Source organism: Emydura macquarii, unplaced genomic scaffold (assembly GCF_026122565.2).
Source record: "Emydura macquarii macquarii isolate MOO-44397 ecotype Brisbane River unplaced genomic scaffold, CSIRO-AGI_Emac_v2 contig_1451, whole genome shotgun sequence".
In the NCBI taxonomy this organism is placed as follows: Eukaryota; Metazoa; Chordata; order Testudines; family Chelidae; genus Emydura; species Emydura macquarii.
The window spans coordinates 5,661,948-5,679,631 of NW_027131588.1; the positions used below are offsets into that span (position 1 = coordinate 5,661,948).

At 37.1% G+C, this 17,684-nt stretch overlaps 1 protein-coding gene across 3 annotated transcripts in view; it reads left to right on the forward strand.

The window, feature by feature from the left end:
• Positions 1 to 17,684, forward strand: part of CCDC171 (coiled-coil domain containing 171) — a 189,762-nt gene that overhangs the window by 144,790 nt on the left and 27,288 nt on the right. For all 3 annotated transcript variants that reach the window (XM_067553117.1, XM_067553118.1, XM_067553119.1), the window contains one exon: positions 12,053 to 12,205. In XM_067553117.1, coding sequence (XP_067409218.1) covers positions 12,053 to 12,205 — 153 coding nt within the window. The remainder of the gene's footprint in view (positions 1 to 12,052; positions 12,206 to 17,684) is intronic.

Below are 17,684 nucleotides of genomic sequence, written 5' to 3' on the forward strand. Positions count from 1 at the left end.
TTTGTTTGATAGCTCTCTGTATGCAGTATATAGGACCATTTTGTGGATTAGCCCATTCCAGAGATTAGATGTTATGCTACTGAGGGTCACACGAGTACCGAAAGAAATGGATAGACTCATGAATAACACAGTATAAAGTGAAAGATCAGATAAGTGGAAGCTCTAGTGTCTGGTTTGTGGTTCTTTTAATTTCAAAACAGAGCAAAAAATGTAGAAGAATATTGAGGGAGTGAATCTGTAGAATGGCAGAGAAAACCTATACTGGGCTTTATCATACTGTGATTGAAGTCTGAGAGTCTTCCCAGTGACTTCACTGGGAGCAAGAATGGGTCCTATTCAGTTTTTAGATATATAATTAGTCGTCAGCTTAAAAGATCTAACCAAATCTTAGCTCTTTTGTCTAGCCATTTTTCATTTAACAGCCTATTGTTTCATCATTATAAACCAACTTGATTCATCTTTGCTTATCCTTATTTTTAGTTTGAAAGTCATGAGAATTTATGAAGTATTAAACTATATTACTGCTAAGATTTTGTAACAGAATTGAGAGGTTTTTAGTCAAAGGCAGCATTTGATGGGCTGTTTAGGTAAAGGTCTGGAACAGGAAGGGTTATCTACAACTTGAGCAAGTTTATTATGGCTTAGTGATTTGCTGATTGATTTCGTTTGCTGTCAGTTAAGGCTCTCTTAATGTCAGTTTTCTTTGCATAATGCTTTGAAATAAAGACTGATGAAGTTTTTCAGATTGATGCCGCTTACATAAACTGACCCCGATTTGCCCCGTTCTGCATGACAATTTAAGTGACAGCAGTTAGAGGAAATATAGTAATGAATATGCAACTTAAGGATTAAGGAAAACTCAAGTAAACCTTTCAGAATGTAAAATTAGGCATAAAAATCAGGCTGTTCTGTTAATTCCACAGTTGTCTTGTGTTTAAGAAATAGGCTGATATTGTGTCTCAAGTGGTGTATTGATGAAGTGAATTCAAAGAGAAAAGTTTAGGAAGGATTTAAAATTAACCTATATATTTTTGAGTTCTACTAAATCTTCTTTCCATCTTAATCCTATTTGAGAGTTAAGTTACTAGAATTTATGTTTTGTAAATATGTGAATTTCAGATGCACAAAGTCTTACAATTTAAGATGTATCTGTTATCTTTTGTTTTCCCATATTACATGTGTAAGGTTGTCTTGGATGTAACATATTGGGGTACAATACAGACCAGTAGGGGGCTTCTACCTGTAACCTGGGGTGCCTTGCAATGTTTTGTTGCTGTAGCCTCCAACCTACACTGCTCACAACCAGCCACCAGCATTCTGGTCAGTCCCAGATGTGTTTGTGTGTAAACTGCAGCCTTCCAGTCACTCCCGGACTGTCGTTAGCCTTGGTTATACTGCAGGGTGACCCCATCACATTCTGGATTTTCCTCCAGAAATGTATGTCTTGTACTGCCCAGCCATCTACTGGACACTCCAAACATATGAAGACTGTTATTCTTTTAAAGAAATAATATACACTAGCTTGTTATCCCAAATAGAGTTACCCAGCTACTTTAACTGAAGCACAGTGGATTAGGTAAAACATTAAAAAAATTTTATTAACTACACAGAGAGAGATTTAAGTGAGTACAAGTAATGAGGCATAAAAGTCAGAGAAGGTTACAAGAAAAATAAAAATAAAACACTTTCTAGTACCTAACTTAACAAACTATATTAGATTCAAACAAAGTTTCTCATCACATGCCCAGCATTACTGACCAAACTTTTCAGGTCAGGATCCTCCCGGCTCCCCATCCAGAGTCCAACAGCTTTTTCCGTTGTCTTCTCAGGTGCAGTGAATGAGGTGGGCAGAGGAAGAGGGGTGTTTTGGGGTGTTTGTCCCTCATTTTTATAGTTTCAGACCCTCTTTGAAAAGCATTTCCATTTGTGAACCAAGAGATAGGGTCTGGTGAAGGAACAAGAACATATGCTGTTTCTTTGCTCAGATGCAGATCTCTTTGTCCCTGCCTGCCTTTCTTGCCAAGGAATGGCCACTTGATGACTTTGTTTACTGCTTAAATGCAAATTAAGGCAAACACATTCCTTTGTTTAGGACAGACCTGTTTGCTGACTTCTGTCTGAGCAGGAATGTGGGTTTGGAACATGTGTTGTTAATATCATAGAGGGGAATCTTATAACTTCACAGATAATTTTGCTATCTATATTTCAACATGACAATACTGACCAAAAAGTTATGAGTTTTCAAGTGATATCTCACAAGGCATATCTTGTATAAAGATTAATATAATAATGTATAGAGTGTGAACACAGGATGCATGTGTTAGTTAAACCTGTTGTTTTGGTTATTGAGTTACCAAGTTGATTAATGGATAGTGGAACATGCTGCTAAAGTGTTCCAGAATTAAAGTTTACTGGGTTGAAAACAGCATCAGTATTTAGGGTTCAAAATTTCCACTGCTTTTCAGGACAAGTATATTTTGAGTAGGGCACTTACTTTTGAAAAGTACATGTCCAGTATTTGTGATACTGACAGAGAAAGGCAAGGGTGAAAGTCAAAGGAAAGACCATCGAGATAGGACAGGAGGTGGGAAGGGAGAGAGAAGAAGCATCTAACTGATGGTGGATGAATGGAATAATGTTATGAGTCTGAATGACTAGGGATGCATATCACGATATAAAATCATAGAGTTCGAAGGGATCTCAGGAGGTCATCTAGTCAAAGCAGGACTAACCTCAGCTAAATAATCCCAGCCAGGGTTTTGTCAAGCCGCAGCTTAAAAACCTCTAAAGATGGAGATTCCACCATCTCTCTAGTAACCAGTGCTTCACCACCCTCCTAGTGAAAAACTGTTTCCTAATGTCCAACCTAGATCTCTCCCACTGCAATATGAGACCATTTCTCCTTGTTCCGTCATCTGCCACCACTGAGAACAGCCTAGCTCCATCCTCCCTGGAACCCCCTTTCAGGTAGTTAAAGGCTGCTATCAAATCTCCCCTCATTCTTCTCTTCTGCAGACTAAACAAGTCTAATTCCCTTAGCCTCTCCTCATAAGTCATGTGCTCCAGCCCCCTAATCATTTTTGTTGCCCTCTGCTGGACTCTCTCCAACTTGTCCACATCCTTTTTTTTTTTTTTTTTTTTTTTGGGGGGGGGTGGGCAAAACTGGACACAATACTCCAAATGCGGCCTCACCAATGCTGAATAGAGGGGAATAATCACTTCCTGCGATCTGCTAGCAATGCTCCTACTAATGCAGCCCAATATGCTATTAGCCTTCTTGGCAACCAGGGCACACTGCTGACTTATATCCACTGTTACCCCCAGGTCCTTTTCTGCAGACCTGCTGCCTAGCTCATCGGTCCCCAGTCTGTAGCTGTGTATGGGATTCTTCTGTCCCAAGTTCAGAAGTCTGCACTTGTCCTTGTTGAACCTCATCAGATTTCTTTTGGCCCAATCCTCCAATTTGTTTAGGTCCTTCTGTATCCTATCCTTATCTTCCAGGGTATCTACCACTCCCCCTAGTTTAGTGTCATCTGCAAACTTGCTGAGGGTACAATCTATCAAATTGGCCTGTGGATGGGTGGGACTTGCATAGGTTCAGATAAACATCCAATCTAAACCTCCAGCCTTTTTTGCCCTGGGAAACTGACAAACCCCTTCTCAAAGTAGAAAAATGTTTGTTAGGAAGAGTTTTCAAAAACTGTCTCAAAAGATAGGTGATCAGTCCACACTGGCGAGTTGCTACCAGAACAAAAACATTGGCTAGACCCTTTTTAAAGTGATTTGCCTAAAACATTTTCAGAACAAAGTCAGTTTCCCAGTGAGACATTTTCTGTTTGAGACATAATGTGTGTTAGACAACACAACAGAATGAAAACTGTTTATACAATTCTATTTGAAAAAAAACATTGTATTAAGGCTGCATGATTAAGCACTCAAAGCATTTAATTCTGGCTCATTGTGTGTGTATGCTTTATGGTAGGCTCTCTGACTACAATGTCACATTCTGTAATCTCAAGTAAATACAGTATCAGATTTTTCCTGTATTCGATACAGGTGTACCACTTTGTATCTTTTTTATTCCTTTTATGTTTACACAAATAGCTTTGTCCTAATAATCCTGATAGTTTGAATTAGACGGGGTTTTTTTAAATATGGTCTCTGTGATATTTATTTAAATAATTTTGTCAGCACTTTTTTCTTATAATTTTTTTCAGTCATCAGCACAGTTTTTTCTTTGACAGTTCAGTGGGAGTTGGATCAGGCTCTGAACTACTAAGCTAATGTACTGTGCACATATGCATATTGCAGCATTCCTTAGGTATATGTTAATTAATCACGAAGCTAACAAGTGCAAAGTTACATACTTCCAATACCTTTAAGTTCTTATGGAGTCTTGCTGCTCGTTTTCCCACAATATTTGGAAAATCCAATATTAATTTCCCCATATTGGTCCCCTCCGAACATTCCAAAATATAGCTTCTAAAATTATCTTCCTAGGCAGTTCATTGGACAATACCACTTCCTCTTCAAGTCACTCCATTAACTTTCCCTTACCCCCATATCAAGTTTAATCTTCTCATCTGCCCCTTAAAAGCCCAGCCTAAATCTCAGAAGTAGTTTCTTATTGTATTCCCCTCTGTGGTGTTAGTCTTGGTGTCTCCGTCATTTCTTCTTCTCACTCCATCTTCATGCCCTTTGCATGATGTCCTCCTATTTATGGAATCACTTTCCAGGGCCAGTCTCCCTGTTTTGCTGAGACAGAAGCTTCCAAAGATCCCTTTCTCCACAAGATCCACAAATAACTAACCCATAATAAAATGACCAACATTGTATAAGAGAAAAAGAGGAGGAAGATAAATAGCCTCAGCATGTTCTTCTGTGTCTGTTGCTTAAACTGTAAACTGTTTGGGGCAATGACTGCCTTTATTTTTCATCTTGTACACTATCAAGCCTGTCAGCATGTAATAAATAATGAAAATAATATTCCACGCATCAGCAAGATCCTCCTCCTTAAGTGGTGGGTTGCTTCAATAGTTAAAAGAAGGTTCTGAGTCCCCAGAGCCTTAGGTAGCCACTTTGTTATAAAACTCTCAGTATCCTGTGTACCTGAACTTATCAACAAACTCCCTGCCTAATGGTCTTAATTTATAAATTATTTTCTGTAGGATCAATGTTATTCTTGAGCATCTTATTTATAATCATTTCCATGATTATCGTTTAATGCCTATCTGCTGTGGTTTTCAGTAGAAGCACTTTCCCTTCATTCTCTGTCAATTTCAATGCTCTCTTTTCAGTTTTCTTGTAGGAAGTCATGTCATTACCTCTGACAGAGAATCTAGCCTTTTTATTTCAAGCTTCCTTCCCTTGGGCTATCCTCTGAGACCTTTGGGGGAACATAATTGTTATAGAAACAAAGGGGATAGAGTTAGGCCCCAAGTGTGGCACTGAGTCAGCTTTGGTTGAAAAAAGTTGTAACAGAACTGGTTTGATTTTTGGCACATTTAAATTGTATGTGCCACGGTTGAATGGAGCCCAACAAAAAGTTGAGTGTTGAAACAAGATACCAAGAGAACAGATCATTTAAAAAGTGCCAAACAGCTGCAAAAGTGCAATTTTGCTGAATGTTGTCTCCCATGAGGCCTTTTCGGATGCCTGAGAAGCTGCTATATTTACATCCTCTACTGATGTTGCCACTAGACATTTTGGGCAGTGGGACAAGGCAGCCAGAGTGAATTTTCAAATGCTAAAATGAGGGGGGGGAATTAATCCTCCCCACAAAAAATAGCCTCCACAGAGTTACAATAAATATCATAAAATCACATGGGGCTGGCCTTCTCAAAGCCAAAATTAATTGGTGTATGTTTGTTTTTGTGAACTTGTTAAACTAATCTTATGTATGTAATATTAAGGCCAGACATACACTAGGGTTGCAGTAATAAAAGGCATACTGTAAGTTATCCATTAAACACACAGAACTCCTATCTTATGAATTTTATTTCCACACTGATTGCTTTTGCTCATATCACAGTTCAGCCAAACTTCATACTATACATAAAATTCTTAGTCTTTTCAGATTGTTATCTAAGTGCTTTGTTATACTAAAGTTAGGCTCTCATTCTTCTGGAGTCCATTTATTATTCCTTCTCTTGTTCTTTTTATCTCTTGCATATATTGCCGTTAGGTATATTTACTACCTACTACCATTCTTTTTAGTTCAGGATTTCCTGAAGTGGGAAACCTAACAGGCAAATGTTAATTTTGATTTTTCTTTTTTCTTACTTTAAAAATAAAAATGTAATATGTGGAGTAGTTGGCTCTTGATTTTTCTGACTGCTGTATCATATGCTACGCATTTGAGGCTTATGTTGTCGGTCTGTTGGTTTGTTTATGACATATTCTTTGATTTGCATTAGCTGGAGGTTGTTTATTTCCTTTCCTTTCTTCTAAATAGGAGATAAAATTGTATTTAGGTGTGTCATTGTGATCAGATTCTCAGCAGGTGTAAATGAAATGGAAGTCAGTAGCATTACATTGATTTACAACTTGAGGATCTGGTCCTTAATGCAATTTAGTTTACATTTGGTATTTATTGACAGCTTTGGAAACAATGTAAAGCTATGAAAGCATTAGATAATATTTTCATCCTTTGTAAAACTGCAGAAAAAATTAAAGTTCTTTTTGGATTGTATCCACTCTCCCTAGGTTACGTGAACCTAATAATCAGGAAAGAGGAATCCCTCTAACAGAGTATTTCCACATGGAATAAATAACTGATTTTCCTTTCCTTCTTATAAAGTATAATAAACACATTAGTACTTTGACAAGAAGTCATTTAATAATTTATACACTCTGATCTATATGTTTCCAAAAATATTTTTCCACCAAAGTTTTTCAACTTGGTAATACTTTGTGACCTTTGATCTAGTTAATAAAATTTAAAGGATATGCTTTAGCCCTCATTTTGTACTTTAATCTTGTCTCTTGAACATTGTTGCATAATTTATCAGAGCCAGCTAGCAGAATGCCATATTTTACTATACTTTATAAAAAGAATCCCCCAAAATTAGTCTTCTAGCTGACAAATTTCTAGTCAATAATATAATGAAAAAGATATTTAAAAGCATAATATTGCACTGTGCATCTTAGAATTGCTGTTTCTGAATAACAGGGAGAACATAGAGATGATCAGTCAGTCATATCACTGAAGAGAGGGAATCTTTGTAAATCATTTTTGCATGATTTCTGGAAGGGTGCCTTCCGTGAAAACCATTGTTCTATTCTACAATTGATTGGAGGGGGACAATATGATAACTTTCAAAAAAGTACACTTTTGCTCCACAGTTCGTCTTTTTAAAAAAAACAAACAAAATGCTTGAAGTATTGTCTCACTGGCAATTTGTCAGAGTAAGATGCTCAACTTCATAGACCCTGTAGCCCAAACCAGAACTATTTGTGAGAAACTTTGTAGTACCAATAGGCCATTCTCAAATTTGGTGGTGTTTGATGAGCAGGGTTCAGCTTATTTACTAGGTTAAATAGCTTTTTCTTGTTCTTCTTGTTTTTCCAGTGTTTTATTATGCTTTTAAGTAATCCTTACCTATATGCATTTTAATTTAAAACAGATAGTGACACCTTTCAATATCCATTTTATCGTTTTATCCTTCCACTTGTTTAATTTTGGTTAAGTACTATGTTATGTATTTACCCACTTACAATGCCTCCATCATCATAGTAACTGCGTGCATCACAGATATTACTACATTTATTCTCACAATGTCCCCTTTTACTGGTTGGGGATAGAGACCAAAAAAAAAAAAATTAAGAGCAGCATTTGCAAAAGCGCCTAGGTCCCATTTTCAAAAGCAATTTAGGGCCACATGTTTAAAAATATTTAGGCATCTGAAGATTCAGATAAGCATGCAGTGGAATTTTCAAAACACTTAATTCCCTTTGAAAACAATTGGAGTTAGGTTCCTAGGCACTTCTGAAAATCACATTAGACATCCATCTCCATCTTTAGGCACCAAAAGATGTTTAAAAATCTGGGCCTGAGGCTCCTTAATTGCATTGAAAGTCACATTTTAAAATGGGATTTAAGTACTTAAAATTTTATCGTAGTCCAGCATCTAAAACTCTTCAGCACCCTTTTTGTATCATTAATTTCAGCCAGTTCAGCATGTTGTTTTCTATTTTCAAGAAGCTGATAGTATATTGAGCAGCAGTATTGGAACATGGGTACATTCACACATTGAGAACTCCTTTTGGCATTATAATATGCTTCTACCATGTCATCAACAGCACTATAAAATGTATGATTTTAAAAAATAACAAAATCTCTTATGAAATGGAGGCATAGAGGGGGTAAAAGAAAGGGGACCCTCTGCCTAGTTCCTTTTTTTGGTTAATTCAGAATAATTCATTACCATTTCTGCTCTAAAATTGGAAGCGCTGTGTAAGTTTCAGTCTTTAAAAACTTGCATTCCATACTTTGACTGGCTTTTTTAATGGTTAAAATTAACATTCTTCAAAATTGCTCTGGTCTCTTTAGCTAAGTCTGCTGCCTCACTGACATTCCTACAATACTCGTCAGTCTGAAAGGGGTTTTAGCTTTTAAAGTGAATGTGTGAAAATATATGTCTGGGTTGCAAAAATTGCTTCCTATAATGTTTAGGGAATCACTTTGACTGGCTTTTCTGAATGAAAATCAATGTCTAATATGTATTTTAAAAATCATTCTTACTTGTAATGAAAGATGATTTGTTACTTGTTTCAGATGTTCTATTCCCAGTTTGCATGTCACGCTATTACCAGTGTATTCAAGAAACAGAAGGGCTCACTAAAATGTGGTTCCTGCAGACATGTCTGAATGTCAAACTTAGTGCTATAAAAATAAATCGGGAAGGCTACAAAAGTATCTGTACTTGTCATTGTTGTATCTGTTTTTTAAAATCTGGCATGCTGGTGAGGGCGGGGGGTTGTGAAGTTTTGTTTCTGGAAGGTCTCTGATCTCCAGTTCTATTAGCAAACACTGTTGATCAGTGAACAAACCTTATTTCTAGAGCTATGCATATGTTGTTTATATCTGTATTATACACTTAAGGATTAAAACAAAAAATGTTAAATTCCATTAGAAACCTGTGAAATCATTGTTTGACCAACTTTTAAAATGAGTAAATAAGGAAAAATTTCTCCCTCCCTCACCAACAATTCCAATAAGAGAAACTTAGGTACTGTAGAGTTCCAGAGGGGTAGCCATGTTTATCTGTATACAGCAAAAACAACAAGAGTTCTGTTGCACTTTAAAAACTAACACATTTAATTTCAGCCGGCATAAGCTTTCGTGGGCTCCATCCCGCTTCTTCAGATGCAGGAAGCGATGTTGATGACTCTCCATATGATTTTCTTCATGCTGACACAACAATAAATCAGTATCTTGATTTGATGCTAAGCACATTTTACAGGTGGAGGTGCTGTTTTCCAGATTAGTTTACAACTGAGGTTCCGGACATTTGGTACTGAAGATTCCCTGGTACCTTTTGGAGGAGTATAGCATGTTGACCTGCATGTCCTGGCTGAATTCAGATCTAGGATGGCCGTCAAAATTCCTCTGGGAGTATAAACTGAATTATAGCAGGAATGATAGTGACTGCTCTCCTTAAGGTTGCATAAGTGTTTCCATTCCAGCTATTTGTTTTGAGTTGTTAATAACTTTGTGAAACTTCTGCCTTTCAATCTGGATGTTATTTTTTTTCCTAAAAGTTTGAGCAAAAATTGTTGTGCCCTTTAGAATAAGGAGAGTTGGAAAGAAAATACACTATCCCTATGATTAAAAAATAAACAAGTCTGTCTAACTTTTTAAAACTATTCTGCAAATGAAACACATGGGGTTGAAAATTCATGTTTGATGGGGAAGTGGTGAAATGGGGTACATAGTACCTTTTTCAGCAAGGACTTCAATAAGACCTTGATTCTACAACTTCCTATCTGTGGGCAGAGCCCTGTTGTCACTAGTGGGACTCTGCATGGGTACAAAGGTGCATCTGCACATGCAAGTTAGCAGGATCAGGGCCTGAGCCCAAAGGGCAGACAGCTAAGAAAAATCAGTCTCCACATTTTAACTTAGCTGTGACCTTAAATATGTACTGTAGGTATGCAAGTAATTCTTCTGCTCTACTCCATGCTGATTAGCCCTCAACTAGAGTATTGTGTCCAGTTCTGGGCACCACATTTCAGGAAAGATGTGGACAAACTGGAGATAGTCCAGAGAAGAGAAACAAAAATGATTAAAGGTCTAGAAAACATAACATATGAGGAAATATTGAAAACATTGGGTTTATATAGACTGGAGAAGAGAAGACTGAGGGGGGACAGAAGTCTTAATACCTAAAAGTTTGTTACAAAGAGGAGAGTGATAAATTGTTCTCCTTTTCCACTGAGGACAGGACAAGAAGCGCTGCGCTTACATTGCAGCAAGTCGCATATTGGTAATAGCCCCAAATAGTTACAGAAATGGAGTTTTATTTCAAAGAAAAGTCAGCAAATGCGAGTCCAAATTTCACCTGCAGCCTTAACCCTTGTTTCCTTGTGTGTATTCATCTGTAAGTTACACAGTCACATACAATTGCTTTAATAATGGAACGGGGCACGATTTTTTTCCTGCAGCTTGATATATGCAAATGTAGCATCTTGAAATATATTTTCATTTCTGTATACTTAACCTTATTGCCATTATCATAAGAGTCAAGATATAATATAATGAAGGACTCTATCTTAATACTTCTACATAAGGGGTCAGAGTTAAGATAGGCATGCAACCTCAACTTTGATATTTCCTCATTTGAGTGCTCAGACACAGGCGCTGATGCATCATGGAACTTCACACATGCGTAACTTTAAGCCCATGAATAGTCTCATGGTGAGGCATCACAGTGTTTTGTATGGAACATGCTATTTTTTGTTTTGTAATGTTTTTTGTAAATGGCTGCCACATTCTACTCAAGACACGGATGCATTTGCATGGATATCTTTCCGGGATTGGGGCCATAGTGCGTAGTCATTCTTCTTAATGAGAATAGCAACCATATATGTTATGTAAATAATTTGCTAGTAGTAGTATTTGGCCATATTCACTCCTGGTGTAATTCATTTGACTTCAGCTCACAAACAAATATATAAAACAAAGAAAAACTATAAAAGATCTTGGGAGTGTCCTTTAGTGCTAGTGAATTTATTTTAGTCTACACCTAAGTATTACATTGAGAAGGCAGATTTCATATGAGCTTTAATGCTGTTCTTACATTAGAAGACTCACTACAGGTCACTTCAGAAGGGAAAACTGTAACCTATAAAATGTGATTACCCTGTTGTAAAGAAGTCCAATCATCCCAGCAGTGTTATGCTATTTAGGGTAGATATGAAGTTACCAGGCCTGCCAAATCATTTATATTCTCTTTTGCTGTTAACTTTATTATCAGTCTAATCAATATTACACAGCTGGGACATTCCTCCATTATGTACACGAGCGCAATTATATTTTCCCAGCTATATTTGTAATCAGGTTATTTACTTTAAAAGGTCTGTAAGTTTACTTGATTTCTTTTGTTGCATGCCAAATTAAATCTGTTTTCTTTAGTTGAGAGAGTTAGTGTCTCAGTTCAATTTGAAAATGTGCATTTTTACCTCAAACTGTGTTGTACTTCTCTGCAGATAGAAATTGACCTTACACTGAAACTTGTATTTAAATACAGTGAAAAGTAGAGTCAGCTGTTGAATGCAGTAATCCATATTTGAAAATACCTCCTAATTTAAGTGCAAAATCATGTGCTTTCTGTATTGCTATTTGGCATTTACAATATTGGTAGGGCTACATATACCTTTGCTATATCTTTTAATTGTTAAATACTGATGCTGACCTTTAGAAAAACTTCTAAACTTTATTTTCTTTATTATAAAAGTTAGCTAGTGTGATTTTATAATGAGTTTGGCTTTACTCAAGGTGGCATTTATGTCAAGTCCACATGGTATTGATTATTTATTTTACTTTTTAAAGGCTATGACTGTAAGTTTTATGGATGTCTACCAACTCGCAAGCTCCAGAGTTGCTACATTAGAGAGAGAGATAGCATCTCATCGACATCACATTGCAGCCCTGAAATCAGAACTCCAAACAGCTTGTCTTCGTGAAAATGAAAGCTTACAATCAGTAAGTCTGTTTTCCATATTTCAATTTGCTTGTATTTGGATATTCAAATTACTAGTCTAGATCTACTCTCATGTTTTGTAGTACTGATAGGAATGTGTGATCATATTTCTTCAGTATAACTAATTTTGTATCATAGTTTAGCACAGTAATTCAAAATTACCAGTACAAAACCGCTATTGTGGTGCTTGATATGTGGCCAAAGTGAGGGTGGAAAGCAATGGGAGGATTAGTTTTACCATGATACTTTGTATAAAGATTTGTTCATTGTTGCCAAAGCTAAAAACACAGCATCATGGTTTCTTTGTCTTTGGCAATGCAGCTGACAGTTGGATTTTGGACCTGAAGCTTGCAACTCTCTAAAGATGCAGTGTGTCCTATTAAGCCAGAATGTTACTAATTATGCGTATAACCAAAATGGTAATTAGAACATGTGATCATTCTCTGTAGACAACTATGCTTATTCATAATACATGTCTAATGAAAGAAAAATATTGTGATTCATCATCTAGAAAGTTAAAATCCAATTTCAAGAATCATTTGATTTCTAAAATATTGTTGTCCACAAAGAAATTTGGGCTCATTTAAGGCTAATAAGGTGATTTCCAGATCTGAGAACTGTCTCTAGAGGAACTATTGAATGCAGATGTATTTGTGTCACACAGACATCAGGCATACATATAAACTGTCACAAATATGTAGTCAAATATGTCTTTAGAGAGATTGTGTAGGTAAGCTACATATTATTCATACATTTTTCCACTTCTTTCTTCCTTACTGAATAAAGGGACGAGGGATTTTTTTTTTTTTTTGGTCTTTCTTTCTCTCCTTTCACTGTGGATGAAGCAAAGGACAGTAATGAAAACAAAGATAATGTTTTATATTGAGTGTCTAATAGGAAGAGCAAAGTCAACAAAACAAACAAAGTAAACATATCAGCAACCAGTTATTCAGGGGTTGTGACTTTGGTTGCCTCCATAAGATATTGCATTAATTTCTCATTGACTCGCTTCTAAATCGGATCAGAATAGAGGGACATTAACGTAATGAGGAAATATTTTTCTCAGTGCTGAATTTAAACTTTAAGATCTTTGAATGAATGGGGTTACATAAATGCGAAGCTTTGTTGATATATTTGTGACTCTAGATAACTTAAGAGATCTATTGAAATTGCTTCTCGTCTTCTCCAACCAACTTTCCTTCATCTTTTGGGTTCCACTAGGTTTATATGTGTTCTGCTGAGTCTGCTTCAGTCTTATTGGGTTGCTCCTTTGTCTTTTTATTGTTGTTGTGGAGGGTTTCAATCAAGATGATCACTTGTGTAGCTAAGAGTGGGCGGCCGCCTGCCAAACTTACTGCAATGAGGTTTGCTTTCTTTGGATATAGAAAGCTTTTAGCAAAGATTATGCTAGTACAGTCTTTAAAGTGCTATTCCATGGTTTGATATGCCACAATAAAAAAGCTATGATACCTGTAATTAAACTTAACCCTTATTGTAAATTATATAAATCTATATACAATATCAATCCCAATACTGTGTTGTTGTTGGTTATTTGTACTGCAGTAGCATTTATGGGCGCCAATCACAGATCAGGACCTTATTATGCTAGGTACTACACAAACACACACAAAAAAGGCAGCCCTTATCTCCAGGAGTTTGTGATCTATTTAGATTGTATGTATAAGTATTAATGTAAAATTATGGTTTAGAATTTAAACATAATAAAGACAGGAGATTCAAAGTTATGTTTCCCAAAACACCTTAACTCAACTCACTTTTGTGTATTTACTATTTTGTTTTGTTTGTTTATTTTGTAAGGTTTATCCCTTTATATCTGCAGTGATTTCAGTAAGCCTGAATTTTAACAATGGTATCAATCATAAATTTGAACTTTCAGACTATTCTGCGTTTCAAATTCTCAACCTTAACATTGCAATAATCCATATTGCTTTGGATGTTTTTGCATTGAATTTTCTTTTAGATTTAAAAAAAAAAAAAGGCGTGTGATTGCTTGCTGGAAATAGATACATGTAGTACATGGGCTCTTTCCCCTGGCATCCTAAAGGTAAGGAGGAATAGGTCCATTCCTAGGCTAGACTTATTGGGCATGCATTTATATTTCACACATACTATATGTCACAAAAGCTCTCTCTTTACAAAGCCTTGGAACACATGATAGTGGAATTGAATGTGTGATATATTGATACCACACTTGAACCCACACTCCTTCCCCAAAACCTTAATATAGGAGGATTAAGAGAGATTATCCAATGCATTTACCCAGAGCAACTGGTCTATCTCAATTAGTTTACGCCATTTTTCAGTGTGTAGAGGTTTCATATGTGCTTGTACGTATTTCTGGCTGGAACACCAAAACATAGTTTATTGCTAAAAATAATGTTGTGGGGAAGAACACATTTTGTATATGCTTAGTATTTACTTACAACTTGGTAATTACTAAATCAGATTTCTGTTCTCCTTTCTTCTCTTTTGACCATCCCCTGAGCTGTTCCAAACTGATTTTGGTTATAACTTTACACTATTTTTGGTAATTTTCTTCTTTTGCTTACCATACCCTGGCTGTCTCTTTCACCTGTTGGCATATCTCTGTTCTTCCCTCGAGTTCCATTCTCTCACAGACATTTCCATTGATCCCCTTTCCTCCACACTGTTTTTTCACATGCTTAAGCAATGTTATTTCTCAGATAGACCTCTTCTAAAACCTGCTACCTAGACCCCCTCTTTCTCTCTCTCTCTGCCCAAGATTTTACTGATTACTACCAAAACAAAGCTGACACCATATGGGAAGATCCATCTGTTCTCACTTTTTCCTTTCTATCTTCTCATCTTTCAACTTAGTCTCTGAACCAACATCTCCATTCTCCACTTCACTTCCAGCCCTTCTACTTTTCCACTTGGCAATGGGACACATGGTTACCCTACCAATTTAGTTACATCCTGAGGTTGTGTTTATTCGTATTCACGGAGGGTGGGATGTGATCAAGGTAGATAAGAGTCAGCTAAATATTTGTTCTGTGGGGAATAAGGAGAGAAGTGTCAAATATTTGGTGGCGGTGGGAGGAGGGAACATCAGTGGCAGAATGGTTTATAGGCCTGACAAAAAACACAGTCTGGTGCTGTCTACCAGTCCCCAGGTATCTCAATCCTTTTTTCCCCCCTTTCTTTCTCCCTCTATACTGTCTCCCAGGGTGATCTCATTTCCTCCCATGGTTTTTATCTCTCATGTCTATGTTGATGAATCACAAATACATTTCTCAGTCCCTGGCCATTCTCCCTTTGTGCCATCCTGCATTTCTGCCTTTCTCTAATGTATTTTTCATTCTTGCAACCACCTCAGACTCAGTATGGCTAAAATAGAGCTTATTATTTTTCCATCTAGACTGTCTCTTCTTACACTTTTTTTCTGGTGTCATTACCTCCACTGTACTTCTTGTCTCCTGTGCTTGCAAGCTTGACTTAATTTCTGAGTCCTCTCTGTCCTTCTCCCATCTTATATATGCTCTCACCAAATTCTGCTGCATCTTCTTTTATGTTTATCGACTTTTTTTTCTTGCTCTCCATCTCTGGTACCGAAACATTGCGAAATGATATAGTAATAGTGTAGTGACTACTGCAGTCTCCGTGGTTTAGGCCTCTCCTTCTTCTATTTCCCATGCCCCCCCTAAAATGTAGCTGTCAAGACTGTTCCTTTTTTCAGTGCTCTAACCAGGTTGTCTCACCTGCTGAAAATCCCTTAGTTGTGTAAGTCGTTGTAGCTCCATTTAAGTCAACAAAGCTATATTGATGTAGCCATCTTTGGATCTGGATCTCAGATTTTAATAGATCCATAGAATTTTAAGAACAGAAGGGACTACTATGCTCATTCTAGCTCATCCTTCTGCATAACATAGGCTAGAAAATTTCACCCAGTAATTCCTGCTATGAAGATCTTCCAAGGACTCCATGTCACAGTCTCCTTGTTGAAGTTCAAAGTTCTGTATCTCATTTATAAAGTTCTCCATAATTCCTTCCTGTCTTCTGCTTTATCTCTTCTTATACCTCACCCACTCCCTTTAAGAAAGTTTAATCTACCTGAAAATATGTGCTTTATAATGAAAGACCCTGATCAACCATAACTGTATAACATAATTTGTGGCTCTGTAATGGTCTATGTATTAAGAGCCTGACTGAGGCATACAACTGGAAGAGGTATAATTTAAAATGTATTTATATACAGTCTCATTACTTGCTTATTTCTTGTTCAGCAGCATCTAGCAGGATACTAGAGTTGGACTTTGCTTCAAAGTTTCCCGTTAAATGAACTCTTGTCAGTTACTTTAACAATATAGCGCTATGCTTCCTTGATCTATTTTACTTCTCCTTCAAACATATTAGCTTACTACTGTACTTGCACTTTCATTCTGAGTTACAGTTGGCAGTAGGCTTTGAACTGAGAGCTTTTAAGTGCTGTACAGTACAGTAGTGCAGTCATAAGCAAGTACTTTTTGAGTGATTTGGGGAAGGAGCATGCACAGCTTCAGGCAACACTTGGCACCATAGATGCCCATGGCAAGCCTGTGAGTCTATGGTACATACACTGCCAAATGAAAGTCTCTTGTGCGTGCAGTACTGTCATGAGCTACTCTAGTGATGTTGCATTTTCCACTGTGCTTGCAAACACATTCTAGAAAGTGACAAAATGCAATTCAGAGCAAAGTTCGAATTACCTGTAAAGGATGGTATGTTTATTCATGATGTCAGTGCTCCAGAGGCTTCGTAGTTTCCAGCCTTGTGCTTTTTGCACTGATGTCAGCATCCCCTGTTTTGTAAAAGGGTGGAACATTTGAAAAATTTTAATAGTTGTGGCGGACACTGGGAGTCACTGGTGTGCTGTGCCAGTGAGTGAGTGTTTCTCTGAATCTGAATGTTCTCACTGTGCTTTGTGGCTTGCTCTGTTCTGCTGCATGGTTCAGCATAAGGCAAGTCCGTATAGGGGATGAGATGGGTATCTAGTACTGCACCACAGTGGATCTACCTAGCAGTGGTAGGGGGCAGTGGCTGTCTCTGCTCCTCCTCTGTCCTGTTGGAGTCCAAATAATAGTGGGAAGGGAAGGAGACAAAAAGGGTAGAGACAGAGAGTAATGGAAAGAAATGAAGGAGAAATAAGGACCTCCTGGGTGCAAAGGAAATGGAAATTTCATGGGGATAAAAGGTGAAGCTTAAGGAGCTCAACTTATTCAGCATATCAGAGAGAAGGTTGAGAGATGACTTGACACGTGGAAAATACGCCCAATAGTGACAAAGGTATAACAACATCCATATGGCTGGAAGTTGAAGTTAGACAAGTCCAGCCTTGAAATAAAATACAATGTTCTTGCTTTGAGGGCAATTAAACATTAGAACAGCTTACTAAGGGGAGGAGGTGGACTCACCATAGCTTGAAGTCTTTAAGACAAGATTAGATATCATTTTAAAAGATAT